The sequence below is a fragment of the Vipera ursinii genome (assembly GCF_947247035.1).
Source record: "Vipera ursinii genome assembly, chromosome: 2".
In the NCBI taxonomy this organism is placed as follows: Eukaryota; Metazoa; Chordata; class Lepidosauria; order Squamata; family Viperidae; genus Vipera; species Vipera ursinii.
Genome location: NC_139513.1, coordinates 57,428,087 through 57,448,575, shown reverse-complemented (window position 1 = coordinate 57,448,575; position 20,489 = coordinate 57,428,087). Strand labels below are relative to the sequence as shown.

At 35.0% G+C, this 20,489-nt stretch overlaps 1 protein-coding gene across 1 annotated transcript in view; it reads right to left on the bottom strand.

Moving 5' to 3' along the window:
- Positions 1–20,489, bottom strand: part of ERC2 (ELKS/RAB6-interacting/CAST family member 2) — a gene marked incomplete at its 5' end in the record, with an annotated part of 568,754 nt that overhangs the window by 288,043 nt on the left and 260,222 nt on the right. The window contains 4 exons of the mRNA XM_083352921.1: positions 620–813; positions 13,812–13,952; positions 14,986–15,126; positions 19,758–19,895. Coding sequence (XP_083209047.1) covers positions 620–813; positions 13,812–13,952; positions 14,986–15,126; positions 19,758–19,895 — 614 coding nt within the window. The remainder of the gene's footprint in view (positions 1–619; positions 814–13,811; positions 13,953–14,985; positions 15,127–19,757; positions 19,896–20,489) is intronic.

Sequence of the window (20,489 nt, the reverse complement as noted above, 5' to 3'; positions counted from 1 at the left end):
GGGATAGAATACAGTGCTTTTGTTAACACATTGTAGATTATGTTGATTTAAGATGGCCTCATTGATACAGTCATAACCCAATCCTTTTATGCAAAGTACATCTTTTCAAGTTATCAAGTATTTCACTACTTTGTTCTAACCACAAGTGTTATGTTAACTTCTAAATAATTTTATATTCATAACATTTTATTGTACCATTTCTATTTTATTTTATTGGTTGTTTTTAGTTTTACTTTATTCTTATTACATCCCAGTTTCTTTCAACGAAGTCTGATTTCCATATTATTTTCATGTTGTATTACATTACACTTTTTCTCTCTCTTCTTTAATTTTGCAAAAAAAATGTTAATGGAGTCTCCCCACCCCACCCGACCCCCAGTTAGGTTGGTAAGGCAAACTTTCTTTATAAAGGAGCTGAGACTTTATTATCGTACTGAATCTTCAAAAGCATTTGGACAAACGATTTACACAGAACCAGATTTTCCTGGAACTCTGTCATATCATGTATAGTGCTGTTCTATTTCATTTGCCTGCTACCATGATACATTTCGCTATTTCTTTTCATTAAATAGAAATATAGAATGTATTTATGAAAAAATACAGACAATAAGAAATGTACCTTTCCAGCTCAGCAATTTTCTTATCTTTGTCATTTTTTTCATTCTCTACTTCTTTGAGGATTTCTAAGAGCCTGTCCACTTCAGCTTGGGTTTTACCACATTCCTCCCTATAGTAGGCAGCCTCTTTGTCAAGCTGCTTCATTCGATCGGCAAATTCAGGATTCTTCCGAGCTTCTTCCTCAGCTTCGTGAGCCTGTTAAATTAAAAAAATAAATAATTCACTAGCCTTTTCCCCTAATTTATTGTGCTATTCTTTACTGCTAAGCTCTGTATAACAAAAGGATTACTAGGTATTCTGTGAGTTGGTGGCATGTTCTTGCTATTGGGCAAAATCTATTTTCCTTCAGTGTCCCATTATTTGGGGAGGGGTGAGACCATAATTCTAAGTTCTAGAAAGAAAATTTCTTCCTGGAAAAATCACATTGAACAAGTTAACATAAGCCTACACCTGATATGGTTTGATTTAATAACTACTTTAAGCAAATCTTGAACAACTTAATGCAAGTTATTTATTTCAGGCAAGATGTGAATGCCTCAGACTAATAGTTTTACCCCGAATCCCCCTTTCCTCCCTTATTTTATTTCATACTGCCAATACTTAACCTGAAACATAAGGAGAAAGAAGCCCCGCATGGAACAGCACAAATAAACGTACCTGGCAAACACATGCATGAGTGGCTGGTCAGTTCACAAACAAGAAAGAATGTAATGAACACAACAGAAAAGAAAAGTGCAGAGCCCAGTCTTGTTCCCATTAAAGCTAATGGCAAAACCTCATTAATGTCATTGGGAGCATGAATGGGCCAAAAGGGTTTAAAACATTACACTGAAATAATCACACACAGATGTAAACAAGAATGCACTGCAATGCTTAGCCTACCCCTTGTTTCCCATTATTCCTAATTGGCATCTCCAAAGAGCAGGCAGAGAGAAAACAAGTAGTTTAACTGCAGTGCGCATTAAAGACAGAATTCAGAGAACAGTTTTTCAATGTACACAAATACATTTTACATGATTAAGGATGCTCTGAAAGACTGCATGTCCTGCTGCTATCTAATAATACAGTACAAATCTCGGTGTTGGTTCTATTCCTTGCATAATTATTATTGCAGAAAATAAACTAGCAAGAAAAAAGCAACACACTAAACAAAGCTTACATTTCAGATAAAAGATCACATTGATATCTACTTCTTGAAGGTTTACATGCTTTGCAATGACTTTTTTCAGTTTTGAGCAATTCTTGAGTTTCAGTAAAATATGAAGTAATGTACAAAAATCAAATTATTAATGAATTAATGGTCAGGACAACTTATTGCATGTAACATATTAGTTAAGCATGAGGATGATCAAAACAGGTTTATTCAGAGTGGATCTCTTATTCTCAAAGAAACTTCTGAGGCTATTTCAAAAGTGGCGAGTTTCCTACATAGACATACTTTAAAAATCTAAATAAATCATAAGTGCACCATTTATTCACAAGGAAATTGAGCTGTATGACATTTTTTCCTATATGTAAACTATATGTATAATATACTTTCTAAATGGAAAAGTTAGAAATACAAGGAATTCGCCATGATTGAAAAAGCTTAAGATTAAATACCAAGGGAATAAATTTCTGCATAAATCATATATAACTTACACCACTTACAAAATACACAGTTTGTCAAGTATTCCTATGAGCTACTTTTGTTCATTTCAGTGGACACTTGTTCAAATCCAAAAAAAGTATGCCCTAATATTAAAATGAGAATTGTGACTTTTCTGAAATTGCATCTTGGATAGTCTAATAGAGAGTGCCTTAGAATTTGAGGGCTCAAATACAGCCCCCTGAATCTCATCTAGAAATCTTAAAATGAAAAATTCAATAATGCTATGTCTATTATAGGATATGGGACTAAAGAGGGTAAACAGTAGAAAACAACACAAATTAATTAGCTTTGGCAGAGCAGACTTGTGACACATATCTCTGTGCTTAGTGCAACAATAATTGAACTGAACTATGGAAGACGTGGCTGAAAGTTACTTCAGAGTACAGTGAATAAATGAAACTTCAGCACCTTAATAATTCATGCTAGATTTTTGGGTATGTTGAGGAAATGAGATTGAAAATATATTTAGGCTATATGCTGAGTTGACTACTATAGTTCTTCATTTAAAGAAGTCCTTGCACTTGCCATTAGCAAATAAGACAAAAGTATTATTTTTAAAATTTTGAATATTTTTTTTAATATGTGAAATGTGAGAGTTTAGGGAAATGTTTGTTCCATTTCCTAGACTTACTTTTTCTTCAGGGGGAAAAATGTGAAGGCTTATATGGTCCATTTCAAATAACAAATAGATGTGGAATAACAAAGATGAATGATCAGTAGAAGAATGAACCAGAATCTTTGGGGAATATTTTTGTTTGGGTTTTCCAGATAAGCTTTCAAAAGTAAGATCTTCATTCAATGCAATATTGAAAAGAAACAAGATGGAAACATATTGTAGATATGGGGAGGATTTCAGACTGGACAAATGCTGACACCACCACCAGCAGCCACATTTATTTTGTGATCTGTCAGCTTCATTAAAGAAAAATAAGGGTTATTATTCTTAATATCTCTATGGGAATTCTTGGAATATCTGGGGATCCATACATAACTTCTTTAAGAAAGGATTAGAACTGAGGCAGCCAAGAAAGCAGAAGCAGCAGGATAGTCTTCAAGAGGGAGACAGGTTGTAAGTGGTTGAATCTAAGTTGTTTAAGGCTTTAAACATTATCATGAGGATCCTGAATTGGATCAGAGGGTAACCAGCCAGCAGAGAACTCTTAGCTCTGCCCATGTTGTCAAACAAGAAGTTAGAGTCAATATATTGGTATAGGCTTTCATGGCCAGTATAAGTTGGGCTTTAGGGTTTAGTGACTGTGGTCTAAGCAACAGATTTCCTGATGTTTCACTGGCAACAGTGGCTGGTATTTTCAGAGGCCCTGTGGTCTGCAATCTGCTATCTAGACCACATTCACTAAACCTTAAAGCCCAACACTACCCAATTATAGTTACTGTTATAAATTATAAATGATCTGCCAAGGCATTCAGGAGTATTGACAATATCACTGTGCTGTGTCTTTCCTATTTTCAGGTAACTAAGGCCATCTGCATCAGTTACCTTTTGATGTCAAATCTGCATCTAAACAAATTTCAAAAGGTTCCACATGATCCTTTTGATATGAAAACTGTTGGACTTACAGTAAGTTATAAATGTGATCAGAACTATCTGCAAAGAGCAGTCAAAACATCAAGATGGTGGCTAAATAGGGACCTGGCTTTGATTACATTCAAGTAGTCCTTGGTTAATGATGATTCATTTAGCAGCTGTTTAAAATTATGACAAGGGAAATTATACAAATCTTCGGAATTGCGGTCACTGCAGTCACATGATCATGATTTAAGTGCTTGGCAATTGGCTCACAGTTAGAACAGTTGCAGCATCATTCATGTGATTGGCATTCCTTGCCAGCTTCCAACAAGCAAAGTCAATGGATAAGTTCACAGGAGGTTGCAAATGGTGATCCCATGATGTAGCCATGTCACTTGGGAAAAGAGTTTCCAGTCCCAACTACTGTCATTAACCTGTAGTTGTGATCACCATGTTGACTTTTTTATTTCCCTCCTCTATGGACATTCCTAGTGTGTGAGGGGAAGGGGAAGGGTCTGCTATGCAAAATGTGTTGAGCTCTTTGTATGGGTTTTTGTGGATTAATTAGTTGTATCTAGGGGCTGGTTCATATTCTATGGCCCATATACTGCACCTCTCATGTATATGCTATAGATATCAGTGCTGTACACTGGAAAAATAAGAAAGTCTAGCATGGGAAGGCCTAACTATGAATGTACTGCAATATCTATCACACAGAACTAGAATGTTCACACTGACCAAGTCACCAGGAAAAGTCACTTAAAGTATAGACTCCAGATAGCCTATGGATTGTATGGATATACCCTAACTCTATTCTCAGAGGTTTGTTTCTTATGTTCTTATGTTCCCTTCAGCTCCATGGTATTAAAATACATTTTCTGCAATGCTAAAGAAATCTACAAAGTATTAAGGATAGGGATCATACTAGTAACTATAAACAGGCATCTCATATTAGGTTGCTTGGAAATCCCAAGAGAAGAGATCAGAGCTTTCCTCTTCTTTATCCTTTTCATCCTTCATTATCCACTCATTCATTTCCAAAGTCCATCAAAAGGATAAAGAAGCTACCTCCAGACCTCTTCATATTGTTTATTCAATTTCTATCTACTGGTTTTTATTGCTGAATACTACAATTCAGTAGACAAAGTTAAGGATTAAAATATCCCTACATGGAGCAAGGAATCTTCAAACTCTTTCCAATCTTCTTCTCATTCTATATTCCTATAAATGTTTCAGATCGGAAAATGTAATAATGATGTCCACCAGTTATTCACATTTAGCTGGGCTAAATTAAAGACCCCTTCATTTTTTCTACTTAAGAGCAAGCAACCAGATATACATCTGGGGTTCAATGAGTAAGCCCAAAGAACTATACAACTGCTGTATCAAAGCATACTCAAGGGAAGGTACATAGTTGCTTCAGCCTTGCAGGTCTTCAAGGCCAAGCAACACTTAGGGTATATTATAGGTCAACTGTCTCTGCTGGTCTTAATGGATTGCAGCAGCAACATAGTTTAGCTGTTTTGGGATCATATCCAGGATAAGCTTAAAGAAAAGGAGATCCATCCATTATTTTATGCAGTCATAATTACACTCATGCAATTTGATTGTCTCCAAATATTTATAGAAAGTTGAATGAATTATAAATTAACTTTTAAAAACTGCTAGACCATGAGACTTCTATTGTGTGCTATATCCATATGACAGTTTATGAACTGTCGACTAGTTTTCATGCTTCTGCACACCCACAGAGAGAAAAGGGGCTGAATTTGGGAGGAAGGAAGAGAAACCTAATCATGTTTTATGAAAAAATCAGTCTCACATTATTTTTCCCTTGTTATTCAAATTATTATACACAGCAATATTGGTTTATATAATGAATGTAAAGAATTGAAAAAGTGTACATTATTTATTATCATGCTATACGCATCATTTATTCTTCCAACATCAATATATAAGCACAAGAGCAATACATGTTTATTTAGAAGAGCCAAAAGATGAGTATGACTAATAAATGAGACAGCAGAAAGATGCATGCAAGAAAATACTTTAGATCCTTCAAATTGGATTTAACAAACACCATGCTATCAGAGACGGTTCAATTCCAGTTATTAGTTAATAGCTGGGATTGATTGGAGGCTATAATTTGGAACTGTCCTTTAAACTGACTTTAAACATTGTTTGCTGCTTGCCATTGTTTCTGCAAAGATTTAGATAAACAGAATCCAATGGATAGTGTTCCTTTAATGCAGAAAACAAAAACATTTTCTACAAAATACAGATAACCTCAGGACAAACGGAAAGATTCAAAAATATGATCTTTTAGCAAAACACTACAATCCACAAACTATTTAAGAAAGAAACTATAATCAAATTAGGTTAGTAAATCAGGGAATGGCTATTTTATTTGGTGTGTTTTCACAAAAACAATGACTATCAACTGAAAAGTATTGTGTAACTATTTTATCTTGTTTTCTTTAATGGAGTTCCTCTGACAAAAGGCTGAGGCAATGATATTTCAATACCGGTAGTAGAAAACACCATCAGGACTGAAGAATATATAGATAATTTGAAGTTCCACAAGAGGGAGCCACCCTGGAAAAGGCCCTTCTTCGTGATCCTGCTAGATTGATCCTAACCATCCTTAAGAAAGAGGACCCATAGCACTCCCTGCCACCCTGCTATGGTGGGACAGATAGATGTGATTAGAAAAAGATGTTACATATACCTGACCTATTAGACATTCACATAACCTGGTGGTCCTGAGCCATGAAGGACTTTGAAGTGACAACCAGCCCCTTGAATTGGATCTGGAAGCAAACAAGCAGCTAATTCAGCCCCTGCAGGAGAGATGACACACGTGCACAGCTACAGCAGCACACAATCATGCAGTACACTGCATTTTGAACCAACTGAAGCTTGGAAACCAATGGAAAGTATGAGAGAGCTACCGGGCACACAAAAGCACAGATCCTGACTTCATAGGGCTCTTATCCACCAACCCAACCAATGATCTAAAGATGCCCTCCAGGGTCACAGAATACATATGGCTTTCTCCTTTTATTACTTTTCAAAGAAACATAAATGTTTATTATAAATTCACCAAAAATCAAAATGTTCTTTAATATTTTCAAATGTCATATTTCAGAAAATTAGCTTGTCTCTTTATTAAAAGACAAGAAATGCCGCAATAATAGAAGAGAATTATAGTTGACTGGAAGCAATAATAAAAACCATCCTCCATACATAACACTCAACCCAAAGGGGCCTAATAAGTAGCCCAAGGCCTGAGAAGATGTAGGAGCAGTCTACCCTATTGCACTTATTCAACTTAAAGACATTGTCCAACCGCAATCAACTCTGGGCCACCCACAATTCAAATTTCTGAGGGAATGCTGTCCCAGAGGGCAGGTGCTGTGCTAGACAAGGCATGGGTCTAACTAGAGGATATTGTTTAATTAATGAGAACTGGAAAATGCAAACTCTATTTAATCTTACAGGATGGGCAGAAGATACTGTAGACAGTTCCTCAGAAATCTAGGCATGATGCTGCGTAAGCTCTATAGGTGATAACCAGCCACTTCAATTGCATATAGAAGTCTTCTATTATTATTAGGAATAATGATCTGTGCTATTAAGCAGTGCAACTGGTAGAGCAGAGACATTATATGGCTATTATGAGACCTCCCCATAACTGTTCATATTACTATATTCTGGCCCAAGAGCAATTTCTCAGTAATATTTGAGACAATCCTATACCAAACACATTGCAACAGTTCATGTACAAGGCTTCCAGAAAAGTTAACAGAATCTCACTGTAGAACTGATGTTTCAAATTACTGGGTAGAAAATTATTGGAAAGACAGAATAATGCTCTGAAAAAAATCTCCATTTTAAGTAAAATTATTTTGCCTTGAGGTAGGATGTTGGGCTTGATGACCTTCTGGATTATATCATTTCAAAACAGCATATATTGTAATCATTTGTGGAAATCTGATGAGTTGCAATTTGTTAAGGAGAATATCCTGGCTAAGAACCTGTCTAAAAACAATGTATTAGATTAGTTATCTCACTGCTCACCTTTTGCTATGGCAGCTTCCTGAGCCAAACTATGTTTTATTTTAGCCATAGACCTGCTAGCAAGAAATGTCAACTTCTGGTTTTATACTCAGAAAATCAATAGCGGCATGCAACCTCTCAGTCAGGATGGGCTCCCTCGTGTCTATGTCACACTGACCCTGTTTCATAGCAATAGTAAGCCAGTATAATTGAATTTAAATCAATGTACTATTTTTGGAAGCATTTAAAGCAAAAGGGGGGGGTCTGAGGAACTGAGAACAGTTTGCAAATTATAAGCTTCACTAAGACTAACTTTTATGTCAGCCTCTTTCCATCATCCACTACTCACAGGATCTCTAAAGGGAACCTTGTATGCAGTTCACACAATCTTTCAGATTCTTAAGGGGATATTTATGTATTTATGCCCTGAGTCATGCTAGGATTCTTTGTCGGAAACAGTAGGCAGGCTAAACCTCGCTAAATGCCTTTCTATAGGCCTTATAACGTTCCTTTCTAGGGGAAATGTGTGTACAACACATCTTTTTCACTTTTGTAGTGGTTCCAGATAGATTTCATATTTTAAATAAGATGATGGAAATGTTATTTAAATGAAATAGATCTTAGAATGCTTTAGATGAGAAGTAATTTTAATTTTACTCTGTGGTTTACAAACATCCCAGTTCAGAGAGTAGTCCTAGATGAGAAATGATCTCATTTCTATCTTTTGGGGGCAACCACCGTCATTTGTCATTCATCAAAATTTATCTTGCTAGAAATCCACTTTTTGTGGAAAAAAATCATACTTCATTGATGATTTATTTCCAGCTTAAGCCTGGAACACTTAAAGTGACTAAAAACAGCTGACCCACCCAATCAGCAAGGCATAATGAGAATAATTTCAGGGTTTATATGAACTTAATTCTACCCAATACTTAATATAATTACAAGGTAGTTTTGAATAAGTGAATGTTTACAAAAAACCTCTTGTTTAGTCATTCAGTGTTTTTATTACAACAGTAGAATTTGGTCCTGTGTTAAGAGAGAGTAAAATACTTTTGTATAATACACATAATTTGCTTAGAGACATGTCATACTTTCAGACTGGAATTACAAAACTTTAATAAACATAATTTTATAATATAGGAGACGATAACATGATGTTCTATCATTATTAATATAGTTTTATGTATATAGGAAAATAGCTTTCATCAATATAATATATGTACATAAACATACTTTTCCCTCAAAAATGATTTTCAGATTTGGAACACTGATTGATTTATGATGCATGCTCTACTCTCACCCAATCATTGAAGCATGTTCTATGCAATGTGTTAAGCACAAAGAACTAGACCCACACATGCAGAGTTCAAGCTAACTATTTTATTATGTACTGCTTATAATATGAGAATCTCCCCAATCTACAGCCCATTCCTAGGAACAGTTAGATAAGGTTCCAAGGAACTTAGCCTTTTGTGGTTGCACAGTGACTCCAGGTTAGCTCTGTGCTTGATCCCTCCTTAGTGCCAGGCTGGGTGTTTCCCAACATCAGAATAGGACAACTTGCTGTGGCCAACTCACTATGGCCAACTCACCACTGCCAACTCACCATGGGACACCTTGCCGCAGAACAATTTAACAATTCTATTTAATTATTTAAAATAAATAAAAATAAATAAAAATTATTTTAATCTTGCCATTCACATTGCATTCTGTTTCTCTCTTTGCATCCTATCTTTAATGATTCTGTTCCACTATTTCTTTGATATTAATGTAACTCTTGTCCCACAGCAAATTGTGTTTTGGGGAGTTGTCCTGTGGCAAGTTGGTGTGGCAAGTTGGCCATGGCAAATTGTCATCTATCACAATAACATTAACAAGCCTTTAAGAAGCAAAGACAATTCATCAGCAGTTTTTTTTTAAGTTACTGGATACTTAAATATAAAACTTAAGTGTTTAAAAGGAAACAAGTTGGCATTTCTTTGGTTGAAATAGCCACTGGTTATTTCATTCTCTCAGCTAGCTGCACTTCAGCAAAAGTCTTGCTGGCATGCTTACCCTTGTGTTTAAAAGAGTTCCAAAAGATTGCAAGATTCTGAAGTACCATTGTGCCACCTGCAGTAATGAGAGCTCTTTCAGAGAGAGACTGTATGAAAAGCACACCTGCTTATCTGGAACAGATCCAATCATTATCCCTTTTCTTATCTAATTTTTATAGAAATGCACATGTACATTTTAGAACCCTATTCTGGCAAAATGTTTGGTAGATGCAAGCAAAGGTATTTAACGCCACTTATTGCAAATAAAAGCAAAGCTATTAGAGAAACATTAAGTTTCTGTCTTCTGCCATAAATTGGAGAATCTGGTAGCACCTTTTTTAACTAACAGGTTTTATTAAAAGGCATCAGTTTTCATGAGTTGATGGCTTTTAATAATTTTTGTAGGTAGAAAAATTGCTACCAGACACCTCCTGATTTGAGGCTACCATAAGGTTTTTCTCCTACAAAGTATAAGCAACATATAATGGCCTAAGTGATGCCCTGAATTACAATTCCATTTGATTGTATACACCTGGATGTTTTATTATTATATTGTATTTGTAGTCCATTTCTTCTACTTTTGCTAACTTTGTAGATACAGACTTTGCCATGGATCTGTAACTATGGTCAAATATTGAATTAAATTATTTTACAAATGCTGGACGTTGATCTTCTTTATACCTAAAAATTCAACTATCTACTAACCAATGTATGTTATACAATATCATTTCTTTCAGGATAACAGCATTTATTAATATTTTTGAGAAACTGAATAACTTTCAAAAGGTCATGTTTAATTTGAAGGATCTAATAAAGTATAGCAGTAAAGTAACAATAAAGCTTGATATTTGCATGCTTTCTTACAATTAAGCTGTTGAGGACCTGAAGGCAATACAAACTTTGAATGAAAGTTTTATTTCTCCAATTTTTTTATGAATACCATTTTAAAAAGAACATTGGCCTTAAAGTCCACAAAGCCCACTTAATTAAACACAGTGCAAATGAAGCCATTGTAGGTTCTGCAAAGCTCTATGGAGGAAGAATAGAACATCATGACGATATGTGAATAGATCCTCATGCTTTTATATGCTACAGTGGAGACTTTCTGAAAGGACTTACGGGATTGTACATCTGATTGAACAATTGTTCAGCTTGCTACATTGCAAAGGTGGGAAGAATGAAGCACAGACAGGAAAAGAAGGAAAGATCCAGGAAAACAGTATTAGCTTAGCAAAACTGGCACATTTGCACAGAAGAAAATGTGGAATTTAAAAAAAGAAGAAATTTTAAGTTTCTAAGCATTCCTTACTGGATGTGAGAAGCTCTAGAGAAAAATAAATGTTGATTTTGGCTCTTAGAAAAGAATGGCTAGAGTACAAAATCCAAGGGTTGTGTTGCTTTCTCTTTCTCAAATGAAATAATCCATGAAATACAGAAAACTGTCCACCGCTGATGATACATTAAGTGCTTTTTTCTAGTAATGAATCATTAGAAGTGTTCTTGGCCAAGCCTGCAGTTTATCATCAAAGGTTCCAAGATGGTAATAAGAAAGATTAATTAGACATTATTGTTAAATGTAGAGCTTTCTTTTCATATTAATATAAAACTTAATTTCCATTTTATTTGAATATAAAATAGTGTATGGCTTAGCTAGTGATGGAAACTTAGATAAATATAAAGGTAATGATATAACATTGGAAACAGATATCTTCTGAAATAAACATCAACACGTCAATTTTTTTTTGCCTAGCTTCAGGGGCCAAAGACTCCTATGCACATATCACCAGTGCTTTCACAAGTATGGTACCACTTCCCAGTGCAGGAATCCACATGAGGGGGTCAAAAAAGTCAAGATGGAAGCCATGATTGTCATGCCCCTTTTTATGCATGTTATGTGCAAGGCTTTAATGGTGTGGCCCCTGCCACTCAAATTTCTCTTTCCAGCTCAGTAACTAACTCTGCATTAGAAGCATTCTTCAGGATTCCCATCCCAACTTTCAAATCCATATTTCAAACAGTGGTGGAAAGGTGAAGCAGAATTTGATGGGTCTTGTTTTAATAATGTTCTCCTAAGATTAATTCAGGTTCTATTTTATCTTTTCCTGAATTCCCAAAATTAAAATATGGCAACACCCGGGGTGGGTGGGTGGGAAATGCATTTAAACTAACTCCAGGAAAAAAATATTTATGATTCCTTATACTCGTGATTATTTTACTATTGCTTTTACCAGCAACAGTTTAGCTTTCTTATACATTTAATTTCTAGACCCATCAATTTTCATTGCTCTAAGGCACTTTTTTTAACGGTATATGCGTTAGGAATTAAAACATTTTGACTGGTGACACTATCGTTAGAAACCAAATACCCAAAATTAGTGATTTTTCTAGAACTGAAATGCCTGAATTTCAAGATTTTGGGTGACCATTTTCTTCTAAATGATTACTTGAATTTAATGTATCCAAATAAAATATCAATCAGAAATTATCATTTGTTGATAATTATTATTTGCAATCTATGTTTTCCTTCAGATGATGTAGATACTAATTTTATGATATAATAACATGATGAAATGGAGGGGGATGTTCTTACTTTTATTAAGCCTTCTCTTTTCATTCAGGAAAAAAAATCTTTTACTGTACCACTTCAAAAAACAAAACAAAAACCTTATCACTCTCTAGGTTAAAATTCTGCAGAGAAATGATGCTGCTCTAAGCTAAATCAACCAAAACATTACAAAACTTGAATGAGGCAAAAAGTCTTGATAATTTAATATTCTGGTCCTTTAATGGTCAACAAGTGGGTCAGCTGTAACTAGGTATAAACAGGGCTTCCATCGAAAAATGCCAATCTACTCATATTCCCCACTAACTATATCAATTGTCAATAGTTTAACTGCTATTTTCACAAATTCCTGGCTTATTTCTAAAGCCACAGTTGGGACTTGAGTTGTAGACAACTCTAGTTTAAACAAAAAAAAGTTATATGAGAACTAAGATCAATTTGAAGTGGACAATCTAACACTTTAAAATCATATTTAGTTTTCCAGAACAAGTGCAACATAATCTAGCAAGAAAGGTTCTGAAGGCCTTGCATGACTGCAGTAATATGCAAATTTGTAAGAAAGAATAACTGCTACACATAATTGAAGCATAGTGTGCATAGCCCAAGTGTGCTATGGATATCAAATCTACAGTAGCGCACTGGGTGTATTTTGTACTATATTGAGACCAGCAGACTACTTTATATCAAAGTTTACTTGGCTGACGGTGATTAGGTTTAATACTATATTTTGTTTTTTAGTATGCTATCTTCAACCGCAAAGCATCAACTATGGTATAAAGAGTAGAATATTCTTTTATTTGGTAGGTTAATGCAAGATTACTCAGATACAATGTGCATTATACCTTGATTAATTCATTGACAAAGTGGCTGTTTACAAAATGGGGAAGCCAAACATGATACTTAAATCAAGAAATATGCCATGAGTTTGTCTTTCAACAAAGACTACATATAATAGTAATTGACATATGGATAAATAAGGTATGATAGAAAATGTATTAATGTAATTCTAAAAATCATTTTGATAAATATTAGTTCAAATATGATTAGATGTGCTAAACAACCTGTCCAATACTCAATTATATATCAAAAGTCTTTTCCCTTATGAACAAATCTAAAATATTACTAATAATAAATGGTTCTTACTTTAAGCTTATAGCAATCCTTTGATAACAATATATGAGATGCAAACAGTTTAACTAATAAAAAAGACTTTTCAGTGGAAAAACTGATAAAGCATCATGTAAATATTTCAAATCATTAGTATTTTGAGCTTGAAACTAACAGAAACTAACATTTTTCAAAATGCCGACATGCAATTAGGAGCAAGAACCACCAATACTCCATCATGCTTACCTTTTTTAGTTGTGCTTCTAGCTTACTACACTCTTCCTTCTTTTGCTCTATGGCTATTTCTAAAGCCTTTAATTTGGAGTCTCTTTTCAGCCCTGCTGAAGCCAATGATGATGCATGTTCTTTGAGGTCAATTAAGCTAGACTAGAAAAAAAAAGATACAGGAGACAAAGTGGGGATTACCAGAAGATACTTAATTGATTGCAATTACTAGCAAACCTTTCATGGTACATTTGTATTGTGAGCGATATAGTTTTCTGATGAGTAGCCAGTGCCAATATCTCAGGATCTATCGGTTGAAAGCAAGAAGGCTACCTACAGTGTGTTCACATGGAGGCAGAATGTAAACGTAAAAGTCTCTTTGGCTTTTTATTAGTCAGTTCCAGCAGTCAAAGCCACCATATAGACTTGTTCAATACTATTGTGTATGTGAGCTGCCCAATTAACCACCAAGCAGGGAGCATGAAACAGGAGTGAAACCAAATGCCTAGCTATGTCATTCTAGGATTCTTTAGAATCACATTTTTTTTTCATGAAGGGTAACAATTATTCCTACACCAAATATATTTAAGGTGCAAGAGTATACCATGGTATAGAGAAGAGGAAAAATAGGTATGCAAAATGAAGTTGTGTGTATTAAAATGCATATTTCATGTCCACTCAGCAACCTCATTCTAAATTTTGAAACCTCAATGTAATTGATTCTGTTTTTCAGGGGAAAAAACATTGCCTCCTTCATCTCTGAGGATAGGGCTCTACAACTGAAAAGATAAGACTGACAAGAAGTTTCACACATTGTAATCCTTGGAAGTTGGCCTCTGTGGATAATGTTTAGGCTTAAAGAGACTGGACAACCATTTGTCTAAAATGGTATAGGGTTTCCTGCCTGAGCAAGGAGTTGGACTAGAAGACCTCAAGGTCCCTTCCAACTATGTTGTTGATGATGATGATGCTGTTGTTGTTGTTATCTTTTGCTAGAACAGCCAATGTTGGCTGGATTCTGCCATATCTTATGACACTATTTATAAAAATTGTAAGATTGCAAAACTAATTGCTTTGGAATATGATAAATAGCCTTAATAACCAACTTATAACATTTACATTACTTGTAAAGGTTTGATTCATTATAACACTTGAATCCCTACAATAAAGCGTTTTATTAGTTGCAAATACTGACCTCTTTCTCTGTCAGCTCCGCTTGCAAAGCATTAACTTTTTCTTTCAGGTCTTTGTTTTCTTTTTTGAAGGATTCAATCTCTTCAATTCTTTCACGGTCATCTCTCTCCCTCTGCTCCTTTAATCGCTCTATAATTCTCTCCTTAAAGCATAAAAATATGGCTATATTTTAAAACAGAAGCAGCAGCTTGAAAATTCTAAGAACATAAAGGAAGCTAAAATATCCTACATTATGTTTTCAATAGAAAATTGAACATGGCACTCAACAGCAAAGCATACATTACAAGGCCACAATAGAAGCAATTACACATTAGGTCAGAATTCCTCCAGTGTGACCCACCAGGCTCAAGTGCTGACTAACAACTAAAATGTTGGGTGAGGGAGAATTTAAATGCTTGAGAGTTCACTTTTGCTGTCTAAGACAGGCAATCTACTGAGTTCCTAGTGAGATGCTATCCAAGGCTGAGGAGTGTAGAATTTGGTTTGGAAATGTATCTGCTCTCTTGAAATAAATAGAAGAATGTAATGGAGAGAATGTAAGAATGGATTTGGAAGAATATAAACTTAACTTTCTAATGCAGGTCTTCACTCTTCTCAAAGGAACAAATACCCTAATTATTGTCAGTGTGCTGATATTCCAGACCAAACTAACATGCTAGAGGAGGAACCGAGCAACAATCCCTCTCTCAGAAGCCAAGCAAGCAATATACTCAAGAGGAAAAAAAATACATACTTCACTTGGAAAGTTATATTCTTAAAAGAGTGTGCAAATATTTGTGTTTCCCTAATAACCTTAGCCCTTTTCTTCTGTAGTACAATATGGTACATCACACAAAAGTGCTTTCTGTTTGATCAGTACTATGGCAAAAGCTATGTATCATACTAGATGTACAAATATATAACTAATGTTAATATTATTGTGAGATATTTAACATTCAAGTGAAGCCATTTATTTAACCAACTAATCAGGTCTCAGTCAAGGGACTTTCCAAGTGTACACACTGGGAGATTTTTGACATAGAAAAACAATCATCTCTAATACCAATGATCTTGAAATAAGAATGTTGATACAGAACAGGCATTATTGGCTACTGAAGTTTAAAAGCATTTCTATATAAAGGCTGAAAATCCTTAAATGGATAGCAATGACGAACTGCACTAATTAAGGCAAACATTCAGTACTGGCAAATTTACATATTTCTTGCATGTCAAACAGAATGGAAGAATATTCGCTTAGTACTGGTTATTATTGCAACACTAACCCCAATCCCACTCTGACTGAATAACCATACTGAACCATTAGCCACACTTAATTCCTGTGCCCACTAGAATTATAAACACAAATTTGTTGGACCCATATTTAATTAATATAATCAAGGAGTTCCTATTTTTGTTACAGATCTTTACTGTCCATTCTTTTAAATACAAGAATATACAACTAATACAAGTTTCTACAGCATTAACTTTGTCAGGGTTCACTTTATCCAAAGAATAAATATGCAAAATAGGTACATCTTTATTGTCGACGCATACATACTAACACACCATACAATATACAGTAGAAATCAACAGCTACGGTTCCATGATGAAGTACTTCTTGCATCTGTTCCCTAAAACCATGAAGTAGCCATATCCTATCAAGATCTCAGCCCATAAATCTTAAGGCTCATGCAGATTTGAATTCAACAGATCTAGTGAACTTTGCCAATTCTCTTCATAGAAGTGCATTCTGGGTTTCCATAGAGTGGCTGTGATAGTTTAGCCTTAGCACCCAGGATATCCGCTACATTATAACTATTGAGAAATATTCCAAAATACTGATAACCTAGGAAATTTAGATATTCTTATTTTATCTCTAAACAAAGGCTTTCCATTATGTTTCTTATCAAACAATCTATTGGCTGCCATATGCATTCTATAGATTCTGTATCTGGAAGATGGACTTGACACATCAGCAATATGTCTGAACAGATATGTGTGTGTCACTTTGTAATCCTTCTCATGAAAATTATTGAAGTGGCAACTGAATTCCTTCTCCAGAAATTATTGCTCTTCCTTTACTAGACTCCAACTTCCCATCCTATTTTCCCTTTAACCAAGGAAAATCTAGATTGAACTGTTCCAGATATGCCCCTGTTCTTATTTATAAAATGTTTGAAGAATTGGATGCATATGAGTTGGGCAGTCATATAAATATTTAATAAAGACATAAATAAATAATAATTTTACCAATTGTATTGTGGCATATAATTTATTTGGCGAAATGGAATATGTGAGGACATTGGGGAAGGCATTAAATTCTCTTGTTTATAGGGAGGATCAGTTGATTATGAACAATTAAAGTTTATTTAGCAATATTGTTATATAAATATAAAACATCAGCCATAAATTATTCTTCAGCAAAAGCCCATCTCTATATTTAATTGCAGAAAGACTGTAGAGAAGATCTCCCATCATCTCTTTTTATTTGTTTGTTTTGTTTTGTGTTTAAATTTTCTAATAGCTTTCTTTTCCTTTTAACCCTGTCCAGCAGTCAACTACCCCTCACATCCTAGATTTTCTTAGATTTTGGCTTGTAGGAAAGTGATCATTTGCATTCTACCCAAATACAAATTATCCTTACATCACATTTACTATTCAAATAGTGGCCATCCTTAATTTTGAATGTAGAAAAGTTACTGTAGACTAGTTTATTAAGAGCTTCCTTTAACTATAGTTTGACAATGACCTTTTCTGGAGAGAAAATGGTAAAGTGATAAAGTTGATAAGACTGTAGGATAAAAAGGCTCTTGTAATACCTAACATTACTTGTTACCACATGTAAAATAATTACCCTTTGGGGGGAAGTGAAATAATGAGAGCTTCTTGAATGAGTGGCAGAACATAAAACATGTGCAAAAAGCTATATATAGGCACTCTTTTCTCTTTTTGCTAACTTTAAAGTAAAGGTTTTGTTTCTTGGAGAAGTGAACTGTCAGAAAAGATGTGGGTCAAATGGGGTAGAAATGCTAATCCATATTTGTCTAATTATACTTTCCTAATTTATCTCTAATCAAAGATTTTCTAATGTATTTCTTATCAACCGCACTGACTATTTTAACTATGCTTTCCCAATATTTAGCACCTGGAAAACATTCTCGACCCATAATAGCATGAAATAGATACTTGAGTCTTATGGGAGTCCTTGTGATAGTCCTCAAGAAAATCAGGGCCAAACAGAAAATTAAACCAATCTACTTAAACAAACCTGTATTTCATCCCTTGCAACTATTTTCTCTACTTCATTTGTAACCTTAATATGGATACATAGAATGAAGGCTACTGCTAAGCTTGTAAGCCGCCCTGAGTCTTCGGAGAAGGGCGGGATATAAATGGAATTAAAATAATAAATAAATAAATAAATCAGTCCTATCTTTTGACAGTGCAGCACATGGAAGAGCAAAGACAAAGGACAACATTTTATTCACATTTAGGCACTTTCCAAAGTTATACATGCACTAGAAAAAATCTTGCCAGATTTTTCTAATTTTTTTAATGCAGCTCACAATTTTAAAATCTATACAAAAGTGTATGTTGAGGAAAAGTGCACACTAATATAGGCATATGAGAAAAATTACATAAAAATGTGTACATTAAGGAAAGATTTACCATTTGGAGGAAATGTATGCAACAATACATATACAATATTATGTGGCCTTTAAAAACCATTAAAAAGGACAGGACAGGACAGGAAAAAAATATAGGAAACTAAGAACAATGAAAAATAGCAAATTCTCCAGTCCATATGGAAAAAATATCTCCCAAATATTATGAATTTCTGTAGGCAGGTTTAAAGTTACCACTTAAGATTAATTTGGTTACACAGCGACACTTGTACATTTTAGTTAAAATTATTTTTCCTACTCTACTGACTGAAACCTAGTTCTGCTGTCAGTCACATATTCTATTAAACACTGAACATCATAATTCACAAACACAAAACAAAGAGGAATTCAACTGTAGCATCTCTGAGTTAGGTGGTGACTACACTTGTTAAAACGCTCTTAGATATCATGTTTTCAATGTTTAACCACAAAAATATGAAATTGCAACACTGTATCCTTTCTAGTCTTATTTTGTTTGGCAAGCATTCCTGGGTTTATATCTCTCCTTTTACAAGTCTAATCTAATGCCTTTTTTTCACAAAAGCAAACAGGAACTTAATCACAGAGACCCAAAGCTCTGTATCTGGATGCATTAAAGCCCTGACTTGCAGCAACATCCAACAATGCAAATTTTTACCAACATGAAACTGTTGGGCCAATCAGAACTATGGGTGAGGATCCCAAAGCTATAATCTTTTAGCTGTCCAGACACTTACATGATTGCCACCTTAACAGATGAATTTGTTGTGTTTTAAGACGATAAATCTCTACTAGCCCAAACAGGATCTATGAATCCTGAATAGCTCTGCAGTTTTTGTACACTTTTCACTGAAGTTGATCATTTAGGGCATGGGTCCCCAACCCACAGTCCGTGGACCAGTACCGGGCCGCATCATGCCAGCAACCGGGCCACACAAACAAGCAAAGCCCCACTCGTGGGATGCAGGCAGCACACAAAACCACGCCCCCTCCAGTCCACAGAAAAACCTCTCTCCACGTAACCAGTCCCTGGTGCCCAAAAGGTTGGGGTCCTCTGATTTAGGACAGATTTCTGTGTCCAAAGGACCAGCCGGTAGAACATCTGAGCCAGTTCTAAAAAGAAATTATAGAAGGAAACAAGAGAACCTACCTTTTCAGAGAGGGCTTCTTCCAGCGTAGCTAGAGCTGTATCTGTGTTACTGGAATCTGTCTGTAGTGATTTCACACGATCTTTCAAATTAGTTAGTTGCTTGTCTTTATCTCTAAGTTGCTCCTGAAGATTTTCAATCTTTTGGGGGGAGGGGAGGCAAGATAATGAAATATTTCTTTATCACAAAAGGCAAGGTTTAAGATGTCATGCTACCCTAACAAAACAAAGCATATGTTGGGTGCTTGTGGCTTCTCTCTTGAAACCAGAACTAGAATTGAAATTTATATTTAAAATCAACGTATCATGCTTTTTGGTCAAATATAGGGAAGAGACTTGTATTTCAACCTGATTTAACGCAGCATGGTGTTTTTTTTTCCAACACTGGACCTAAAGTAAGAGTACTGTAGATCTTTTGAAAGGTGATCAGGCTTTGCTAGATTACCTGGAAAGTTTTCTCCCTTCATGCCACTTATTTAGCCACTGTTTAAGTGCAAGTTTATTGTCAATCAACGTTTCCATGTATCTCAACCAAATAGAATGATTCACCCCCAAAAAAATTTAAGATGCAAATCTACATTTCCATACCCTTGATCACACCCAATCATTACTGCCATCATCGCAGTGCCAACAATCTTATGATGACACCTGATGTAGATATACCAACAGTTGTTAATAATCAAAGTATACAGAATCCAATGAAGAATATTGCATCCCCATATACTGTGACCCTCT